The sequence below is a fragment of the Nannospalax galili genome, unplaced genomic scaffold (genome assembly GCF_000622305.1).
Source record: "Nannospalax galili isolate Female #2095 unplaced genomic scaffold, S.galili_v1.0 scaffold541, whole genome shotgun sequence".
NCBI lineage: Eukaryota > Metazoa > Chordata > Mammalia > Rodentia > Spalacidae > Nannospalax > Nannospalax galili.
Window position 1 is genome coordinate 1,791,699 of NW_008345054.1, and position 18,916 is coordinate 1,810,614.

The 18,916-nt window shown below is 41.4% G+C and overlaps 1 protein-coding gene and 1 pseudogene across 3 annotated transcripts in view; both read right to left on the reverse strand.

Annotated features, from left to right (window-relative positions):
* LOC103740690 overlaps nucleotides 1–1,447 on the reverse strand; it is a 5,620-nt pseudogene extending 4,173 nt beyond the window's left edge.
* Nucleotides 1,448–3,165: 1,718 nt separating this feature from the next.
* Arhgap32 (Rho GTPase activating protein 32) overlaps nucleotides 3,166–18,916 on the reverse strand; it is a 329,882-nt gene continuing 314,131 nt past the window's right edge. For all 3 annotated transcript variants that reach the window (XM_008841370.3, XM_017800189.2, XM_017800190.2), the window contains 8 exons: nucleotides 17,387–17,494; nucleotides 16,475–16,620; nucleotides 15,728–15,923; nucleotides 13,459–13,604; nucleotides 11,424–11,495; nucleotides 8,833–9,711; nucleotides 7,182–8,164; nucleotides 3,166–5,680 (listed from right to left, as the gene is read on the reverse strand). In XM_008841370.3, coding sequence (XP_008839592.3) covers nucleotides 3,428–5,680; nucleotides 7,182–8,164; nucleotides 8,833–9,711; nucleotides 11,424–11,495; nucleotides 13,459–13,604; nucleotides 15,728–15,923; nucleotides 16,475–16,620; nucleotides 17,387–17,494 — 4,783 coding nt within the window. In that variant the 3' untranslated portion in view covers nucleotides 3,166–3,427. The remainder of the gene's footprint in view (nucleotides 5,681–7,181; nucleotides 8,165–8,832; nucleotides 9,712–11,423; nucleotides 11,496–13,458; nucleotides 13,605–15,727; nucleotides 15,924–16,474; nucleotides 16,621–17,386; nucleotides 17,495–18,916) is intronic.

An 18,916-nucleotide genomic window follows, 5' to 3' on the forward strand; every position in this document is an offset into this window, starting at 1 on the left:
GAAATAAATCACAAAACTATTTACAAAAATACATAAGCTTATATGCATTAACAATTTACACAAGTTCACAAAAATATTAAAACATAAAGAACACTATATAAATTAAAGAACTCAAAAGTATGATCTAAGACTTCCTAAGATGTCTTTCTCATGCAGGTCATGGTTGAAAAATCAGGTTTTGCTATCTCAGAATCTAAACTGTAAAACAATCGTTTTATTCTTTGAACATCAACAGTACTAATCAGATAAGACCCTCTGTGCACGCCAACATTATCTTGCACACTATACATCATTCCTGACACTGCCATAACACACAGTACTGACAATCACATGCCTCTAACCATTTGGAAGTAACTTTCTGACATACTTCAGCTTTCTTAATTACTTTCTTGTACCCTCTGCTCAGGTGACACTTTGCCCAAAGGGCTGGAACAGAGAAATGGACTTCACAGGATCCTTCTCCAACTAAAGGAGCAAATTCCCAATGTACACCATACACCTCCATTACTGTTTCTAAAGTGACAGTCCGCTCTTCTATCCCTACTCAACTTCCTGGTCCCTCCTCTGCACAGAATTAGTCCTGGAATTTTTTAACCTGACCCTACATTCTTAAAAATGCTTTACCATTATAAGAAAGATGCAGGCCCTACCCTTGGGACTGTCCCAGGGACTTTTTCAAACTAAGCATTTAAAATATATGAATGCATGTTTGAAAATAACTTGAATTCAGTAAGAAATAAGGCTCAGATTAAATTTATTAGTGAGAACGTGGTACCCCTGGAGCTTTTTGCTAAGTTCCTAGCCTCTTATCCAGGAACTTCTAGTTCAATTTAACCAAACTGTGGAATCAGAATTTTGCCAAAAAGATAAATTCTGGAGACATGGCAAGAGAGCATCTATGGGATGAAAGGATGGGCTTAATGCATAAGGCAGTTCCACTTCCTTGATCATGATACTCTTGATCATGTCAACCCTTGACAGTAACATTCAATTCCTTTGTTTGTGAAGTCACACACGAGGTGGACAACGCTGAGGTAACCTGGCTCACAGTGATTTGCCATCCAATTTCTACCCCACAGTATTAGAGAAACAGGTGGGCAAAGATTTTCAAATAGTTGAATTCAAAGTTAAGGCTGTTGCTACATACACTAAATAACTCTAGACTTTAAAGTTTGCTTTTCACACTTATACCAGTAATTTGAATCATTAATCTATATTCAAAATATTTTCCTGACATTTCCAAACCCATAGGATGTTATTAATAAAGAAACAGTTCCAAGGAATTACCTTAGGATTTATAATAAAGAGACTTTAGTTTCAGGAGTAAACAATGTGACAAACAAATCCACAAATTCAAAATCGGCTTGGACCTTCCAAGTGCTTCTTTCTAGGCCAGGCCTGCAGTTACCAAAGCCACGGATCTCAGCACATTGGCCTCTCCTCCCATCGTGCTGCTAGTGAGAACTTTCAGGGCTGGTGTGGTCTTCAAGAGGCAACGGGTTGCCTACTTGACAAAAAAGATGATTAGGTTTTTAAAAATTGGTGTCTCCCAATATATCTGTGTGACAGATGGAAGCATATAGCAGGTTTCCTGACATTCTGACTACCTATCAGCTGGATCTGCACCTTTAGTGCAGATGCCTAAACTCCCACAGACCTGTGTACATATCAATGTTCTTAAATGTCTACTCTGGACCTTACTGTATCCCCCTGGTCAATCTGGGGAACAAAGAAAACCTTATAAAGTATCTCCAAATAGAAATATATTCGTAAAACTTTTTTACTTTTTCTAAATATAAACCCTTAAAATGCAATTATATTTTTTAAATTAAAAGACTTCCATGAATCTAATCTTTATACAATTTCACAGCAATAGCAGCATGAGTTTTAAGTCTCTTAAAAGATTTCCTCCTTTGCTCTAGATAAAAGATTACTCCAAGTCCTAAAAAGCCAGAGCAGCAACCATCCAATAAATGGAATGAGATCTCCCATGTCTTCCATAAACTGAATATTTAAAATGTGTGAATGTACAAAACTCAAGTATTAACCTGAGTTATGGAATGAAATGTCAATCTATCTCATTTTGAACACAGGACTGCCTTATTAGTCTGGCTTATCTGTGGTAGGGTGGGCAAGAAAACAGTGAAGTTGGGATAGAGAGGTGATGCCCTGTTTCTGCTCTGTAAGGAATGCAGCTTTCAAAAGAAAGTCCTGGGTATTCAACATGTTTAACATGTCTACAGAGTTAGAAAGAGCTATTCTGAAATGCTGGTGAAGACGGCAAATACAGTGACAGTGACCACACAAATATGGGGTAACCAACACCATGTGACTCCCCAGAACTCCAGCTGGTGAGATGGGACTATAGTCAGTCACCGCAGAACGTGCATTTTCCTAATGGGTAATTTGAATTCCCAGAGAACCTGTACTCTACTTTAGAAACAGAATAACAAGTACATTTATATTCCTAAGAAACTGTATTTATCCAGTTAAACCATGCTGGTCTTTTCTTAATGAAAACGTTTCAGATTTAGAACCAACAGGGTGAAAGTTTCACTGGAACTACTGAGTATTACTGGAAGGATCTGCAGACAAGTAGCACATCAGAAGCATGGACAGTGTTTTCTGCTATTACCAGAGTTCACTGACAATAAGAACTTCACTGTCTTCCACCTAAGAAATTTATTTAACTGTTAACTTGAAAAAGCATCTCCCCATCCTTCTGCAGTGACAGGAGCTTGCGCACTAGACAGTGAGGAAAAAGCATAACGTAAAGTATGGGTTGCCTATGTTTGATATTTTACAACAATGCTTCATGAAATGTTTGAAATCAGAATTGCTTTACTTTTTAATTATATTGTTGCTAGCAGTCTACATGGCTTATCTGAAGGATCACGGAGTTTTTCTCCACTCTATTTTAACAAATAAACTCCATTTTGGACAGGAATAATGAAAGAGAACTGAAGGGAGTGTCCACCTAGGCAGGCTGTGTACCTCCCTATGGGGAAGCTGGAACAGAACAGGAAATGCAGAAGCCCACCAGGAAGTAGATGCAAACTGCTCTGAACTAGGTATCAAATGTTAAGAAGAAAGGACAAAGTTAAATTCAATCAGTTAAAGGCAGTCCTCAGGTTCTCACAAATCAGCCCTATATGGCAAGTAGGGTCTGTGACAAATTTCTTTACTAGGCTTTCAACACAGTGCTTTACAATCTTTCAGATCTCTTTTAAAGACAAACGACACAGTCTATAGATGGGCGAGGTGGTAATGGGGGAGGGGGGTAAGGTGGCAATCTGTTTACTTTTATTGGGGTTCTTTAATGTGATCAGGGGGTTTGTAGCATTTTTTTAAATCTTTTTGGTTATTGAAAAAAATAGAACAGTCCACTGTCCAGCAGAGGCTGCTTCAACTCTATTGCTCCCGGGGCTCATTCTGCATGGATCTGTGTGTCAGGATGCGGCAACGACAACTCTGTGGGCAGAAAGGCCCCCTGACCCAATGCTGTGGCATATGTCCTGCTCTGGGGATGGATAAAGCCAGAGGGCACATAGGCCCCCATGCCTCCCCCTCCAAAGCCTCCTCGCTGGTGCTGGGGCAGGGAGTGGTATTCCTCCAGGTTATCATACTGGGACACAACAGTCATATTGCTCTGGCGCTTGCCATGTATCTGGTACTGGTATAACATGCCGGGGTCCCTCTCCAGGTTCTGGGTGTGATGGAGTTTTAGGCTGTGACTCCTCTCTGGTTTGGGAGGTGGGACCATGGACTGAGTGAGATGTTCCTCCTCCTTGTAGCAGTCTCTGGAGTGTTTCTCAGGGGCAGGTGGCTGCCTGGTTCGAGGCCGTTCCAGCTCTTTGGAGAGCCTTACTTCCTTGTGGTTTAGTCTGAGAGATTCCTGCCCTGCTGTGATATATTTCCCTCCAGAGTTATGGTAGCTGCCTGGCTCAGAAGTGTCTGGCATCCCTTTGGGCCCATAATCCAACTGGCCAGCTCCCTGGGGGTAAGATGGTCCATTTTTTGATTCACATAATTGCCTATGGCTTGCTTCCTGATGTGCCCTGTGCTCAGGGAGACTACAACCCATATCATGAAGCTTTCTGTTCCTAAGGCTGCTTTGCTTCTGTGGGAGGGACGGCTTTTCTACCTGTGTGTTGCTGTACCCTCCATGGTGGTGGGCTCTGTTGAACTCGGGTTCTGGATGCTTCCTGCAGAAGCGGTCATCTCCCTCAGGACTGACAGCCTTAGCTGGGTGCCGTCCCTCTTTCCCCTCTGCCACTGAGAGAAGTCCAGTTTTCCCAGGATCTGATTTACTGCGCAGATGGATGACATAGATCCCTCCCAAGTCATCTTGCATAGTTGGTGTCATGTTGTCATACTGCGACATGACAGGCCCTTTCATCTTCTGGCGCGCACGACTCTCTCTCCGGATGGACTGCATGCGGTACTTTTCCATGTCCTCTAGGTCCCATGAGGTGTAGGTGTGCTTCACATCAGCAGTTGGGGGCATGTTGACTACATTATGGTCATTACCAGAGAAATATCCAGTCATACTGGCCCTTGGGCGAGGAGGCAAACCAGCATAATTGTACAGGTTCTTCCCTTGCAGCCTAGGATTGTAGAAAGCAAAATCACGACTGGAGAGGCGGTGGAGGGGCCTCAACTGGACTGTGCCGTAGGCATCAACATCACACAAAGCCCCGTCGGGACTGTAATAGGAACTTGAGGAACTGGAGTAGGGGCTATAACGGTAGTGGACCCGTCCATTCTCAAAGTAAGGCTGAAGCTGAGTTACATGATAATCTGAGCGGGCCTGGGAGGACTGATATGGCTTATACTGGTACAGGGGTCTTGGGCAGAAGGCTGGTTCATCATCCGGGGGAACTTCTGTCCGTGAAATGGGAACAGAGCGGATCATGGACGGTGGCGGGGCATGGAGGGACTGCACCCTCCGGATGGTGGGGTATGGTGGAATGTCTTCAGGGTAACAAGCACTCCTAACCGAGGAGCTCAGAGAAGAGACATACTCTACCCGGCTGCAGGGCTTGGAGTGGTGTCCAGGCAGGTTTCTTCCTGGGGCCACATAGGTATTATAACGAGGACCCACGGAGGCTGGTGGCTCTGATCGGGCACCATACACCTGGTGTGGCTCCAACTTATTGTGATGTGGAGGTACACTCTGGGGACGGAACTGGCAGTTTGGAGTCATACTGAAATGCAAACAGTTTTCTGGACCAAAAGGCTCAGTGATGCCATCAGGCCTAGCAAAGGAAGGATAAGCTACTTTCTGAGATGCATGCTTAGGCTGTGGGATGGGAAGTGGCAAAGGCAACATATCGTCCACTGAGGCTGATGAAGCAGTGACAAAGGAATGATAACTGGAACTGCTGGTGGCATCTGCACTGTTGGAGTGCATGGCAGCAGCCATCTTGCTCTCCACTGTCCTTGTTGGTGGCACTGGGGCGGCAAATCCACAGGAATGGCCAGGAAATGACTCAGCACGCAGGTGGAGCAAAGGAGCCCTGGTGCCTTCCCGTACTTTCTCAGGCAGTCCTGGCTGGGCAGCAGAAGTGGCCATGGGACACTGAGCAGTGGCACTGCCCTCGCTGACAAAGATGGGTGCAGGATCACCTATGGCTCCAGATTCAGGCTGCCTCTCTGGAGCTGGAACTACACCATGAACCTGTGGAAAGACAGTAATATTAATTACGGTCTGGGTTTTTATGCCCCTGCTCCCATGAAGTCAAATGCTAATACATTTATAGCTTGCAAACCCAGGCTGTTTGGGTAGCAACTTGAACTTTCCCAAACAATGCAATCACACTGGACCTGTCTCAATGGCCAGGAAAAGCAAGCCTCTGCTGCTGCTACACAGCACATAATCATCTCTGAAGAAATGTTCAGGGCTTTCCAATTCACGCTAGGCTTTAAATGTGAGGAGAGGTTGCCTATAGTGTTTTCTTAATGCACAGATCCAAACACAGGTTTAGACAACACAGCTTAAAAAGAAACATCCTGCTTTTTGTTCTAAGTTTAGTCTCAACACTAAGAACATTTTATTCAATGAAAACAGTTAACTTTATCAGCTGGAAGAATTTTCAGAGTGACTCACAGGCATACACAGAGAGCAACTATAAACCCACAAATACAGGGAAGAGCAATGAAGCACTTGTCTAAGCTGCATTCAAATCAGAGGCTCCATCTCTACTTACTTTCTATCCATCCTGTTTACAGGCCCACAGACCAAATACAGGTCTCACAATAACACTGCCAATACACTAACCCTGAGAAGTAGGTGCTACAAACAGCATCCTCCAAGAGAAATTAGAAAGTTAATTCCTATTGTATTAAGGTGGCCACAAAAAAACCTGTGGCACATTTTTAAAAAATCTATTATTTTTATTTTATGTGTGCTGGGTGTTTTGCCTGAATGTATGCAAGTGCACATGTCGTGTAATGCCCACAGAGAGGGAGGGGGAACCGGATTCCCTGGAACTGGAGTTACATGGTTGTGAGCTGCCATGTGGGTGCTGGGAACTGAACCCTGGGCAAGAGGAGCCAGTGCTCTCAACCCTCTGGGTCATCTCTCAAGCCTCACTTTAAAACAAAACACCCCCCCAAAATTAACAAAACATCTTGGCATTGTGCATTCAACACTTCCTCAATAACACAGGTACTTCTATGGAATAGTCTGCCAGTTAATGTTGAAAAATGTAACAAAAAACCAAGACAGTATCATTCCTTACGCTTCTGAAAAGACTGTAAGAACCTTACAAGGACCTTGAGAATAAAGCACTTTCAAGGTGTTGACATGAATGACTGGCATGGGGGGCTTAAGTGATTTTCTCAAAGCCAGAGGGAGCCAGCAGTGGAGCTGGAAAAGGCAACAAGCACCTGCATCCCTGACATCTGCAGCCTACTTGTCTAACTCTAACAGGATCTCTGTGAAAAAATTAGATGCTTTAGGAAGAAAAGACAGCAGGGATGGTTGAGCTATAGTCATCAAGGGAGTGCTTTGTCCTCTGTGTAAATCCAGTAGCAAGGCAAGAGCACAGTCCAACCTCGAATGGTAACCTGCCACTTGACTTAAATTATGTACCTGACTCAAAGACAACACACCTGCTGAAAAATGACATACCTTTGGAATAATATATTTCACCTCACTGACTTCCTTCCTTTCTTACCTTGTGGCAATTATTTAATCCTACACTTGGTGCTGCTTGTACCTGTCCCACGACTGGTGGTTGCTCTGCTGGCCTCTGGGAAGGAGGTGGGGGAAGAGGACGATTAGTTTTGTGGGTGCGTTGAAGGGTGGCAGCCGCAAAATCAGCAGCAGCAGGCTGTTCAGCCATGGTCCGGCTGGCATCTCTGATGTTCATTTCAGCTGTTGCTGGAGTTGCTGTCATATAAGCCATGGTGGGTGTGCTGGCATTCTCTTCAGGGGACTCAGGAAAAGGGGAAACTTTGTCCCGAGGCAAATTAGAAGGCATGGGAGATTTGTCTGCAAGTTCTAAGGAGTGATGGGATTTATCCACATTTGCACAGAAGTAAGAGGAAGTCTGATCTACACTGCAGAGATGAGGTGAAGACTTGTCCTGCTCCACAAAGGAGACAGTGGGCATGTTGGTCTTCCCAGCCTGGTCTTCAAGGAAACTTCCATGATTATCAAACTTCTCTGAGTCTGTTAAGGGAGCTGAAGTGATTCTAGCCTTGTCTGGGTCCCCAGAGAAATGGTTTCGATGTGGCTTATTCCCTGGCAAGTCTACCTGGTGGAGCTGTTCTCCAGATTCAGTTGTGTTGGAATGGGTGGGATCCCCAGTAACTGCTGTCTCTGGGAGAGGCTGGCTGCAATTTCCTGGTCCATTGCTCTGGAGGTGGAACTGCTCTGCTGGTCGATCAGTCTGGAAGTAAGTGTTATCTAGAGTAACACTAGAGTGGGAACTAGGTGATGTCTCTTCAACTGTAGCCACTGCCAAGTCTCCGTAACTAGTATACCCAGTCTGGGAAGTCCCTGGTCTCTTCAGTGTCTGAGTTGAGGCTTGCTGTGCAGACTCAGCTAATGCTAATGCCAACATTCGGGCGACATTTTTCGGAGGCGGTGGTGGTGGGATAAGAGAGACTGAACTGACAGGAACGGGATCCTGAGGGGGGTCATGGGTAACTGCTCCTAGTGGGAAATTGGGAAAAAAAATTAGAATGAAAAGGTAGCTTATGTTATCCTATATGGAAAGCCAAACACTCCCCATGTGTGCCTTCCGTATTTCAAAACGGCAATCCATGATCTTCTATCCCACATGCAAATGTTGTTGGAAACATATCTGGTTCAGAAGGAAAACTAAAATAGTGTTTTAAGTTGAAAACTCCTCTTGAATTGCTACAAATTGGGGTAGAGGGGGAAGCAGGTCCCTCACCTGACTTAGAAAAGGCCACTTAGAGTACAAGCTTCAAGTGCTTACAGATTGTGATAGGAACAGTTTTTACATCTGACAGTGTAGGCTGGCTTGTTAACTTGCAAGGCTATGATAATGATATGTATTAGAAGAGAAAATAGAATCAAGAGCTAAGCAGTTATGCAAAAATTATGCATGAATTCTGACTGTCCAAAGAGGTAAGGGGGCTTTTGTGAAGGTCTGAAGCAGGAACATGGGCCCTTTGAGGAGTTTTGTTTGACTTATTTTAGTGTAGGGCTTTGAACCCTCAGCACCACTCAGAAAAGCATTTTCTTTGATTACAGACTAGCTGTGGAGCAAATTTCTCTCTTAAAAGGCACAGATGGCACACAGGATGGAAGATCCCTCTTAACTTAAAGAAAGAATGGAGGAAAACAAATGGTACCTGTCTGAGTCTGTCCAGAAGCTACAGCCTTACTCTGACTGCTCGAGACAGGCTGCTCCTCTTTCCCTGGCAACTCTACTTCTTCAGCAGCCACCTGTTCCAGGGGCTGGACTTCAGGTTCACATCCTTCTTGTGCCTCTCTCTCACTTGTTTTCATCTTTACTATCTGGGTGGGGGATCTATTTGTGACATCTCTTTCTTCCACACTCTTGTCCCAAGATGGAGGCGATGCATTTTGAGCTATGGTATTAGAGATGGTACCAAGGACTTCTGACACCCGAGGTGGAAGAGTCACTGAAATTGGCTCAGATATGTTCATGGAAGGCGATTTGCTTAGCTTCCGTCCTATCTTTGGAGAGAAAGCATAAACGACCTTTTCCGTAAATGAAGATGGCTTAGATGACTTGTCTTCTGTTGGGCTCAAGTCCAGGGTAAAGAATGGACTCAGTTTCTCCTGGACTGGAGACACAGGTTCAGAGCTTGCAGTGCTCCCTGGAGTCTGGGACTGGCTACCAACTGCTTCTACATCTTTCCTATTGGTGCCTGGTTTATCCTTGGAATATTCTAATGAATCTAGAAAGGAAGAACCACTCTCTAGACACTCGGATTCAGCCTTAGGAGGGCTACATTGAAATGACATTGGATCAAAGTCCAAGCTGGCCACTCCAATGTCTGGTGGGCTCAAGTCAACATCCTCAGCAGAATGAGGAGACACAAGAGCTGGAATGTGGAGCAGCCCCACATCCTCTTCGCTCTCATTGTCATGGGGCAGGTTATCATAGGAATTGCAGCGGTTCCCCAGCATTTCTCCATTGAAAGAGGCAGACAGTGCATCACTGCTGGATCGGGGTCTTCTAGGCCGGAACAGCTTGGAATCACCTAGCAAGAATGAACAATGCCAAAGCATAAATATCACATGACACAGAACACCATCCTTAGTCACCTACTCAGCAAAGCCGTAACATTACATAGAGTAAAAATGAAACTCTCTATTTTCTTTCCATAAACTGTCTCTAAATGTATAAACATCAGTCACACTTGCAGTAACAGAACTCCCAAACCAAATGCTAAATAACAAGCACATGTGCCATAAGCAGAGGGAGAAGGCATCGCTTCAGGCCTGGGTAAGAAAATGGACTAAGGACTCCTGGATTCTACTACTCATCCAACACTGATTCTTGGTGTGACTTTGGGTTAGTTTTTCATTCTCTGTGTCTCATTTTATCACTGGCCTTATATACATGACTTGTGAGGTCAAATTAAACACTTAAAATAGCATTTTAGGTGTAAAACAACAAGAAAAGGTTGCTTATTATAGGAAAATATCCTTGTAATTTCCAATTTTTTTCTTTTCATTTTTAAAGATGTGCTTAACTTTAATATTTTATTATTCTTATTTTATGTCTATAAGTATACTGCCTGCATGCATGCAAGTGCACCCATGTTGTGCAATGCCCATGGAGGTCAGAAAAGGGTGTCAGATCGCCTGGAACTAGAGTTATGGACAGCTGTTAGCTGTCACATGGGTGCTAGGAATTGAACCTGGGCCTCTCCAAGAGTGCCTGCATGTAGGTGGATGCACCCATGTTGTAAAATGCCGGCGGAGGTCAGAAGAAGGCATCAGATCTCCTGGAACTTGAGTTACAGATAGTTGTTAGCTACCATGTGGGTGCTGGAAATCAAATCCGGGTCCTCTGCAAGAACAGTCAGTGCTCTTAACTGCTGAGTCATCTCTCTCATCCCCCAAATTTCTTTTTAAATAAAGAACATTTTTTCCTAATCAAAAAACATTTACATACATTTAGTAAAGCTTTCCTTTCACTCACTTAAAATAATTTTATTTTTTCTTTAATAATATGCTTTCAATTTCTCAAGCAAACCCCTAAAGAGTAGTACAACTTCACCTTTTACTAAATCGAACATACCACACTTATTTTTATATTTTTGTTCTGTTTCCCATGTTATGCTGGAACAAAGCCTTTTTCTGGTATTTGCCATGAAATTTTGGTCCCCATTTTAAACAGATCAATTTTAAGGTGCCATCTGGTGCTAAGAGTCCTCGCTTGGGTAATGAAGACAACCCATAAGCTGACCTATGACTATCAAAACTGCTTGATTTTGGAGTTTGTAATAATTGTGCCCCTGTTACCAAATGTAAAGGGGATAGTAATAACATGAGCTTTTAAGCATTAAAAAATATGAATGTTTGCTTTAAAAAAAAATTTTTTTTGTCTTTTTGAGACAGGGTCTCCCTGTAGCCCCAGCTGTCCTGGAACTTACTATATGTAGATCAGGCTGGCCTTGAACTCACAGAGATCCACCTGCCTCTGCCTCCCAAGTGCTGGGATTAAAGGCGTGCACCACCACGCCCGGCTAAAATATTTCATTTTTAACAAATAAATAGCAATCATACCCAAATACTGCACCACGCTGAAATACCAGTGAATTTTAGTTTTATACTAAATAAGCAGTAGAGTTGTTGGAGGTGATAGTTCAGTCTACTTACTAAGTACACACTTATAAAATTGCTATGTTCACATTCTTTAATGCAATATATTACAGAATAAAACAACCAATGCATTTAGTCTTACCATCAACTGCATGGAGAGAAGTAAGAGACTCCTCACTTTTAGCTGAGCGGAGGGTTCCTTCTGCCCTGCCACCTGAATAATCAAAGCCAAACAGAAAAACTTTATGGTTGTTAAGTACCATGGAGTTTAAGGGTTTGATGTTCCAAGTATTATTAGCTATGGATTTTGACAGACAAATTCAGTTCAACACTCTATTATGTAAAGTGTTGTATTTTTCTGTTTTTGAAATGAAAAATCTCTTTTCCAAAGCCTTATAAACTTGAGCATAGAGATGAACTAAAAGACTTCTTCCTTGTGTGTTTCTAAAGATAAACATAACCTTGGAAGGTATCTTTTTTAAAAAATTACTTTTGTGTGTGTGAATATATGAGAGAGAGAGAGAGAGAGAGAGAGAGAGAGAGAGAGAGAGAGAGAGAGAGAGAATATGCCACCTATGTGTGCATGCCCTCAGAGGCTACAAGAGGCCTGATATGGGTGATGGGAACTCAACTGAGGTCCTCCAGAAGAGCGGAAAACCTCTTAACCAGTAAGCTATCTCTCTAGCCCCTTGGATAACATCTTATGGACTTAAAGTGGCACCTACCATCAATGATAATGTTGTTGTAAGAAAGGACACAGAAATACACAGAGAAGAAGGCCATGTAAAGATGGAGGCAGGGGCTGAAATGATGTTGCCTCAAAGTAGGAGATGTCAGGAGCCATAAGGAGATGCAATAGACTAGGAAGGAATCTTCCCTCGAGTACTTTAGAGTGAACATAGCCCTACAGATACCTGACAGATTCTAAGCTTCCAGAACTGAGAATGTACTTTTGTGCATCAAGTCATTCAATTGGTGGTAATTCATTAAGGTAGCCCTTAGGAAACTCACTCACTTTAACTGTATACATCAAATCTTATCTGCTAATACAACACTCTTTCTGACCCCCTGGCAACACTCCATATTGCAGATATTTAAGCTCCACCTCTTATGTTCTTTGCCTACCTTCCTAATGATCTCTTCTCACTCTCCGCTCTTGATGACAATTCCCTTTATAGTCCTTTAAGCACTGCTTTTCTCCAATCTCTCTTCCCACCCAGTGCTCATCTCCTGAAACAGAATTCTTAGTCCCTTGCAGATCAGGTATACTACACTTAAGTGCCTTTGTCACCCAAGTCAAAAGTTGTCTTTCCTGACCACCAGCTCCACCTCCCCTGCAAAGGAACCGACAGCATAAGCCATAAATACCTAACATAAAATTCTACTTCAACAGTTATGCCTGTGTACTGAAAGCTACTTTCTCACACAGATGGTTTCTCAATTAGACTCTGAAGTCAAGGGCATTGGCTTAATTTTCTATCTGCACATCCTGCTATCAAAATATCTAATACATGGGTAATACATGATTGCAAACTGAATGAAGTAAATGAACTGAACATTATTTCTAATACTACTCAAGGAGAAAAATACTAGATTAAGGAACTACTATTACCAGAGTATGAGTTTTAAACTATTTTTAGGAGTAATTTATTCAACAGTAATAGGTCTATCTGATGAAACATAATACTCTCATCAATGAGTCACCTAGTAAAAATAGAGTGTTGTTGGTTATAATAATTATAAGCTTGAAAAGCATGCTGAAACATGGGTCTGTCATCTTCAAATCCATAAAATTAAAGATTAAAATATGTAAATAACAGCAGTGCTTATTACCAACAATATACAAATTATGTTACAATATACTAGCAATGTTACAAAACATAAAATTTTAACATACATATGTTAAAAAAATTCACACACATTATATGTACTGTGCTTGCATATAAAAACTATACAATATCCTTAAGAAATTGGGTCCTTCTGCATGCAATTTATGCTACCTTCTGAGTTGGTAACAATCAGTCATAAGGACAATCCATCTGTGCCACACAATTGTGACACTTCACAGTGAGGCTTATAATGGCATGGTGGAAGTATGCTCAGAGAAGGGGGTCATGAGGACAGCAGGGCCCCACCATGTAGACTGCCGCAGCATGACAGTGTAGCAGGGTGCTCACCTTTCAGAGCCATGGCCTTCATCTCCGAGGGCTCGCTCTCATTCCGCTGCAGCTTCCTTTTAGAGACAGAAGATGACTTCCCCAAGTTGAAAAAGGAACGCCAGCTGCCCACAGGAGATTTTTTCATCTTAGTCTGAGGCCTCTTTCTATTAGAGAAAACAGTTAATCAGCCAACCAAAGCTCTATCTTTCCTTACAGAAAACAAAATGAACAAATGGTAGGAAGAATGCAACAGGCTGGAGAAGAACAACAGGAGCCACCAACATGCCTTTCTCTTCAGGCAGCACACTCCACAGTGCAGCTGCTGCATAAATGAAGCTAAATGTGTGGATACCAGCATGAGTAACGGCTTCACAAAGTTCACTTGTGCATATTTCCTCCTATTCAAATCTAACTCACAATCTGAAAAAATAAGTGAGAATAAGACACTATTAAGCCTCCAAAAAGAAAAAAAGAGTACAGAAAATTTGAGGTGTGAGTAGAGAAGATGAGAACAAAAAGGAGAAGTTCAAGAACAAAGATGGGCATTGACAATATGCCAGGCGATGTTCTAGCTATCTAGGTTGGGTCAGAATGTCCTTTAAACCATATAGAGCCACATGAGGAAGCTGATCAAATGAAGACACTAAGAGTTTCAAGTAACTTCCTTAATGCAATGAAACCAGTGTGGATGAAATCAGAGTTTCATGAACTCCATGTCTATCAACATCCTAATAGCTGCTTTTTGAATCACTACTTAGTGAAGACATTTTTTAGTAAATTGGGGGCTAAAATATGAAATCAGGATACTCAGAAATGACAAAATACGAACATGCTTCAATTTTCTGCCTTTTTAGTCATGGAAAAGAAAGATTAGAGGAATATATGAAAATGGAAAACCAAATTCTAAAGTTTTATTAGTAATATCCAAACTCAAGAAGCAAGATCTTTACATTCAGGAGAAAAAGCCAAAGGTGTAGCTGAGACACTGAAAATAACTTGCTCACATATTAGTCCTCTTACTAGAAACTAGTGAAGAAGATTCACAAGCCATGCTATTATTGTTTCTTTAGAGAAACAGAGCATTTCACAGCCAGGAGGGACACTGACGGCACACTGTAGCCCTTGACAGTGCAACATGACCTTGTCATCTACGAAGTTCATGCTCAAGAACCCCGAAATCAAGCTACAAAAACCCCAAAAAACAAAGACAACACCACCACCAACAACAACAAAAACAAAAAAAAACAATGAAAAAAAGTCTCATAAGCCGGGCATGGTGACGCACGCCAGTAGTCCCAGCACTTGGGAGGCAGAGGCAGGCGGATCTCTGTGAGTTCAAGGCCAGCCTGGTCTACATAGTGAGGTCCAGAACAGCTGGGGCTATGGGGCTACAGGGAGACCCTGCTTTAAAAAGACAAAACAAACAAACAAACAAAAAGTTTCATAATAGTTTAAGTAAGTTTGCAATTTTATGTTGGGCTGTAGTTATTCTGGGCTGCATGCCAATTTCTGCACCAATCAGAACTGCACAGAAGGCTTGATGAAGGACTATCTGCTGAGCTCCATCTCCAGGTGGCAGGCAGACTTGGGCTAGAGCTGGAGAATCTGCATTTCTCACATTTACCAGGGATGTGGATGCTGCTGGCCAGAAGACCACACTTTGAAAACTACTGATCAAAGCTCAGTAAGGAACCAGTGTCAAAGAAATCACTGTCCATTTGTTACTGTCTAAATTCCAACATAGCATATTTCTGTATAAATTCCTAACTAACATTTCTGAGAGGAAAGTCAACCCCACACAGTGAATATATACCACTTTCCTCATACAATTAACGTTTGTTTTTAAAAATTACATGATATTGGGGCTGGAGAGATGGCTCAGCGGTTAAGAGCACTGACTGCTCTTACAGAGGACCTGGGTTTGATTCCCAGCACCCACATGGCGGCTATGAACCATCCTGAACTCCAGCTCCAGGGGAATCCAAAACCCTCTTCTGACCTCCATGGCATTGCACAACACAGGTACACTCACATACCTGAAGGCAATACACTCATACACATAAAATAAAAAGAAAATATTTTAATTATTAAAAATTACATAATAATAAAATGCTTTGCTAAATTAACTTTTATCAGTGCTTATAAAATATTTAGTATCACTTCAAATAAATAGGTTTTTCTAGTACTGTCTGAGAATTTCACATAATAAAATATAAAACTTAAAGCAAAGGAAAACCATAATCTATAGCTATAAATTGTATTTTAAGATGGAGTTAGTGTATTTTACCTTTCAAGTGGGAACTCAATTATGGTATGAAATTTCCCCTGAAGAGCAGCAGGTCCTTCCCCTACTTCAATGTACTTATTTTCAGTAACAATGGGAGAATTGACCTGAGCTTGTGTTCGTGCCTGGGCTTCCTCCAAGGTCAGCAGCTTGGTAGATGGAGAAGATACCAGCAGGGACTTGGGCCTTGACAGAGAAGCTTCACAAAGAGAAGAAATGAAGTCAGTTCTGTGTGTGTGCTTCATCCAGTTTGCCTATCTACCTTACCACTTATCTAACTATTGATGGTGTTTCAAATTTTCTTCGTGGTTTTTGAATGACAAACATCATAGCGCTTTATATTTAGTGAGGAACAGAAGGTGACATTCCAGATCATAGTGAAAATTCTTTAATAATGTAACTATTTTCCACTCTAAAAGATTATCAGGGAAAGATGATCACTCAGACATTTTTACTTTTGGAAGTAAATTTTCTTTTTCTGTTCCATTTTATACCTTTATATATACACCATGATGGGGACAAGATGTTTTAATGTGTCATGAACTTAGATCACAACAGGTCTGATATATAGTATTCACTATATACACATCAAGTATCTGCCAATTTGCATGTTTTGGAACACAGACATAAATTAGCTATCTTCTACCACTGTCATACTTTATTAGATGAAATATAAATGCAAAGTTTTCAAGTTCTTTGGAGGTTTAGTCTCATGTTCCTGGTAGTAAACCAAAGCCACCTGAGACATACCTGCCCCTTCCTGCATGACCGCACTGATTTTGCCACTGAAAAGCACATCAACATGATTGAGGATGAACTCGACAACCACAGACTGAATTCTCACTTCCATGAAAGCCGCTGTGCCACTGAAGCAGGCTGACTCTATCTGTTTTGATCTGGAGGAGGGGAGTCAATAACAGTCCCATCAGAGCTGCAGAGACCTCTCTGAATGGACACTTTTTCAGCATGTGAGTTAAGAAAGAAACCATGGAAGAAATTATTCTTTTACAATCCCTTAGCGACTTGACTGCTTTCTTTTAATTGATTTTTTTGTGTATTTCATACAGAACAGCTCAATCTTAATCATCTTCATACCCTCGTCCCCACTGGCACCCTCCCAGTAGCCATCCCCTCTCCCCCCACCAAATGGCCAGCACAGCATACATCATTGGTGGCACTCTTATCTTGGAGACAAACAACAGCTACCTAATTTGACTAAACACTCACTCAAAGGGAGGAAACTCAAGTGTGGTAATGTAAACATAACCTAATACACATAGCTGCAGTGGCCATAGATCTTAGAGAAAATACCAAGACTGTCACATCGCTAGACTAATGTAATTTCTTACTATGTGAAAAATATGTATCCTTATATTTACAGACAAATATCCCAGTTGCCACTCATCAAAGAAGCTCATTTTACACCAGTCAGAGACCACTACCAAGTACCACAACTGGTCACATATAGACATAGTCTATGAATTGCCCAGGCCTAAGTGACATCTACAATGCATCCTCTACACCATCTGACTGCTTTACGAAGATGTTAATAAAAGAACTGCTTGCTTTACTTTCAAATTTTTTCCTTAAGAAGCACCAATGTAACACTTCTTTTTAAAAGAAGATTCATTCTCTAAAAGTCATACATCAAATGCAAATTACCTGAGCAGGTTTGGTGCCCAGACGATGGCGAGGTTTTTTGCATGCATATTTGTGATGGAACAATAGTCCGCTAGAAGAGACAAGTGTCTCATCAGGAACTCCAGTGTTCTAGAAAAGGAAATGTAACATGCAAAAGAAGCAGAAAAATTTGCTCCTTAATAATTAGTAGATGTGAAAAACATTATCATTGAAATCTACCTGATGCCAAGGAGCTCAGAAAGTAACTGACTGTGACTAGTAATAATCTGATATATAGAAATCAGGAACGCATGTGCAAACATCTTAATGTCAATTGCATTAAAAATGAAGTTTTCTGCATGAAAAAAAAGCAGACATTATACAGCTTTGTAGAACATAAAAGCTAATTGACTTGTAAGCTTTTAACAGTAAAATTTAAAAAGAGAGACATCAGAAAGTAACCGACTGTGACTAGTAATAATCAGATACATAGAGATTAGAGACACATGTGCAAACATCTAAGTGTTAGTAGCATTAAAAATAAGTTTTGCTGGGGCTGGAGAGATGGCTCAGCAGTTAAGAACACTGGTTGTTCTTACAGAAGACCCGGGTTAAAATACCAGAACCCACATGGCAGTTAACAACTGTCCCTAACTCCAGTCCCAGGGGATCCATCAGCCTCTTCTGACCTCCGCAGGCATTGCACGACATGGGTGCACTTACCTACATGCAGACAATACACGCATACACATAAAATAAAAAATAAATAAATGAATAAAATAAATGAGTTTCTCTGTATGAAACAGTATATTTTAAAGTGAAATGGAGATCTTTTTTAAAGGTTAAAACCTCATTCAATTCTATGTCTTAGAGGGTTTATACTGAGTTCAATATTGTACAACTGTATTAACTCAACTGTGTACCTAAAAATTTACGGCCAATATTGAAAGAGATGCATCTTTGCTCTGGAAATTGTTATTGAATATGTTAATGCTATAACGAAATGCTTCTTCTAATCATGTGGTTATTAAATTAAAAAATATTTTAAAAAATTTAAAAATGAAGAGACATATAAACCCATAAGTGTAAATTTCATTAAATGTGAAACTTCCACAAAGCAAAATTTCTAGATCAAATGATATTTTGTTATGCTATTCTACTTTCAGCAGACATTAACAAAAAAAGATTTAAATACACATTTAAAAGAATAAAAGCAATGCTTTGCAAGGCTTAAGAAGATCCAAAAGACGGCTTCCTGGATTTGGGGAGGGCTGAAGTATACAATCTGGGGAAGGCTAGGAAAAGTAGGCATGGCCCATGCTGGGTAAAGGCTATCCAGTGTGCATACCCTCAGGTCATACATATACCTCAGTAACCCCTCAGTTATCTTGGTAAGTAAGCTCAATAAATTCATTGGTTCCCCAGTAAAACTTTAATCAAACATTGGCTTGACACTAGAACCTTAAAAGGGAATAAGTATTGCTTAGCATCCCCAGGAAAAGAAGTTTCACAACCAAAGGGAAATTTATTTGTTAATGCTATTATGTCTCATAATTATTAAAAAAAAAAAGA